Here is a 2,273-nt window from a genome sequence, read left to right as displayed (position 1 = left end):
TAGTATCAATATTTTAATATTTACAAAAACACAAACAAAAAAACCCATGTTTTAGTTGTACTATACATAACTAGCGACATATCTAGTAGATACGCCTATTGTTAGCGTATCAACTTAGAAATCTACAAGCGATATGACTTATTATTCTATAGCTGCTGATACTTGTAACCTAAGACTTTCTCTAAGTCACATGTCCATTTGAGCGTTTAGAAATGTATACATTTGCTTTTCTTTCTTTTCCTTAAATATATTTTTATCTCTTTTACAATTTTCTTTTAGTTGAACATGGAAGCACCCAACAAATTAAGCATTACTCTTGCCTTGATTGGTAAGACTGGAAATGGTAAAAGTTCAACCGCCAATTCTATTTTAGGGCGAGATGCTTTTAAAGAAAATCGAGGCACATTTTTTGCCACCCCTTGTTTTTCAATTCGTGGAAATCTAGAAATTAAAGTTGTTGACAGTCCTGGGTTTATGGATCCTGACGAGGAAAATGAAATTTTGAACGTCGAAACTCAAATTCCTGGAATTATGAGTGTGTGCCCAGAAGGTATTCATGCGTTGTTGTTGGTTTTGAAGTATGGGAACAGATTCACAACAGAAGACATAGAAACGGTAGTTAAAATAAAGCAAATTTTTGGAGTAAATATAATTAAAGATCACGGAATCATTATTTTTACTCACGGAGAAAACTTTGACATGGAGTCTGAAGGTTGCGACGAAAGTGATGATACGATAAATGATTTTGGAACGTGGTGTAACCAACAAACTGGTCCAATACAAGATTTATTTAAAGAATGTGGTAACAGAGTTGTCCTGTTTTATAACAGTCACTCAAAACTGTATGCAGACAAGAAAGAAATCGCCGTAGAACAACTCTTGAACATTGCAGCTGAGTTGGGTAAAAAAGGCGCTTACACCAATGATAAATTTAAACAATGTGCATTGGAACGAGAGCGATTAATATCAGAACATAAGTTACCAGAGCTAAAGATTGAGTTTCAGCGTAAAATTGATAGTTTAACCCAGGAAATCTGCAAGTATATGGAATCTAATAAAATGACAGAAAAAGATGTAATTGAACTAACAGAATTCGGCAAGCAGTTGTTAGATGAAATGGATAATATTTCACAAGATGAAAACCTTCAAATTAAAGTAAAGAGCATTCAATATAAAATAGAAGAAATAGATTGGAGAAAACCCATCAAAGAACAGCTGAAACCAATAATAGAAATGTTGCAGAAACTTAAAAATCCGGCTATTTCTGTGCCTGTTGCATCTTCAATAACAAGCGGTGTATTACTAGCAGTAGGTGTCGTTTTTACTATTGCTAGTGGAGGATTAGGATCAACGATAGGTGCAATTGCCTTACGTGTTGGCGGAGTATCGATATGTTTGGGGGTTTGCAAAATGGTTGGTAACTTGCTAAACAAGTTTAAAAACAAGTGAATGCTATTCTTTAAGTTTTGTGCGACGAGATTACATTTTGTATTGTAGAATGCCGATGGGTTTTATTTTAGTGACTTTTTTTTTCTACAGCTATGCTTACTTTGTAGCGGTTTTGGGGTAAAGTTTGATTTTAATTAATATTTACTTTAAGCTTTAAATAATTTGAATGTTTTAAATTTGACGGATATTTTGTTTTCCATAAATATAACCAAACAATAATCAACATTTTATAGCCAAATATCGCCATTTTAAATGATTGTTAACAAATATTTCATATTTTTCAAATGAAATCCTATGATTGTATTAAAGATACTTTGTTTATATGTTTTATTATATTACACTAGGTTAGTGTGTGCCCTTATGAGTTACAAAATATATTAGAACTTCTCATACTTAATCCAGACATGTATCTCACATAAGCAATCAATATATTTATAAATTATGCCAATATAAAATTATTATTGATGTTGAATCAGCTACTTTTATTTCTTTTGCATTTCTTAATATACTTATATTTAAGAACAGATGCATATAATGTATTCATTTATCAATATTAACTGTGAATAAATTTCACACACACATACACACACACAGACACACAGACACACACACACACACACACACACACATATATATATATATATATATATATATATATATATATATATATATATATATATATATATATATATATACTAGCCGTCCCGGCCAGGCCCTGCTCTGGCTTCTGTGAAAAACCTTTCTGTTAAAGACCATTACCTGTGTGTTTAGTAATCATCATAAACCCGGCATTGCACACCCAAACCAAAACCAAAACAACAAAA

General features: G+C 31.7%; 1 protein-coding gene across 1 annotated transcript; it reads left to right on the top strand.

Annotated features, from left to right (window-relative positions):
- The first annotated feature begins 285 nt into the window (after nt 1-285).
- LOC131954287 (uncharacterized) lies at nt 286-1,794 on the top strand. Its single transcript, XM_059317867.1, has one exon. The coding sequence runs from the start codon at nt 286-288 to the stop codon at nt 1,447-1,449; it is 1,164 nt and encodes a 387-aa protein (XP_059173850.1). The 3' UTR covers nt 1,450-1,794.
- The last annotated feature ends 479 nt before the right edge of the window (nt 1,795-2,273 follow it).

This window comes from Physella acuta, unplaced genomic scaffold (assembly GCF_028476545.2).
Source record: "Physella acuta isolate Inbredline_101_S28 unplaced genomic scaffold, ASM2847654v3 ptg000988l, whole genome shotgun sequence".
NCBI lineage: Eukaryota > Metazoa > Mollusca > Gastropoda > Physidae > Physella > Physella acuta.
This window is presented reverse-complemented; position numbering and strand designations above follow the sequence as displayed.

What these genes read in the sequence shown, in the direction of transcription:
- LOC131954287 (XM_059317867.1), top strand. Translation starts at nt 286, where the DNA reads ATGGAAGCACCCAACAAATTAAGCATTACTCTTGCCTTGATTGGTAAG.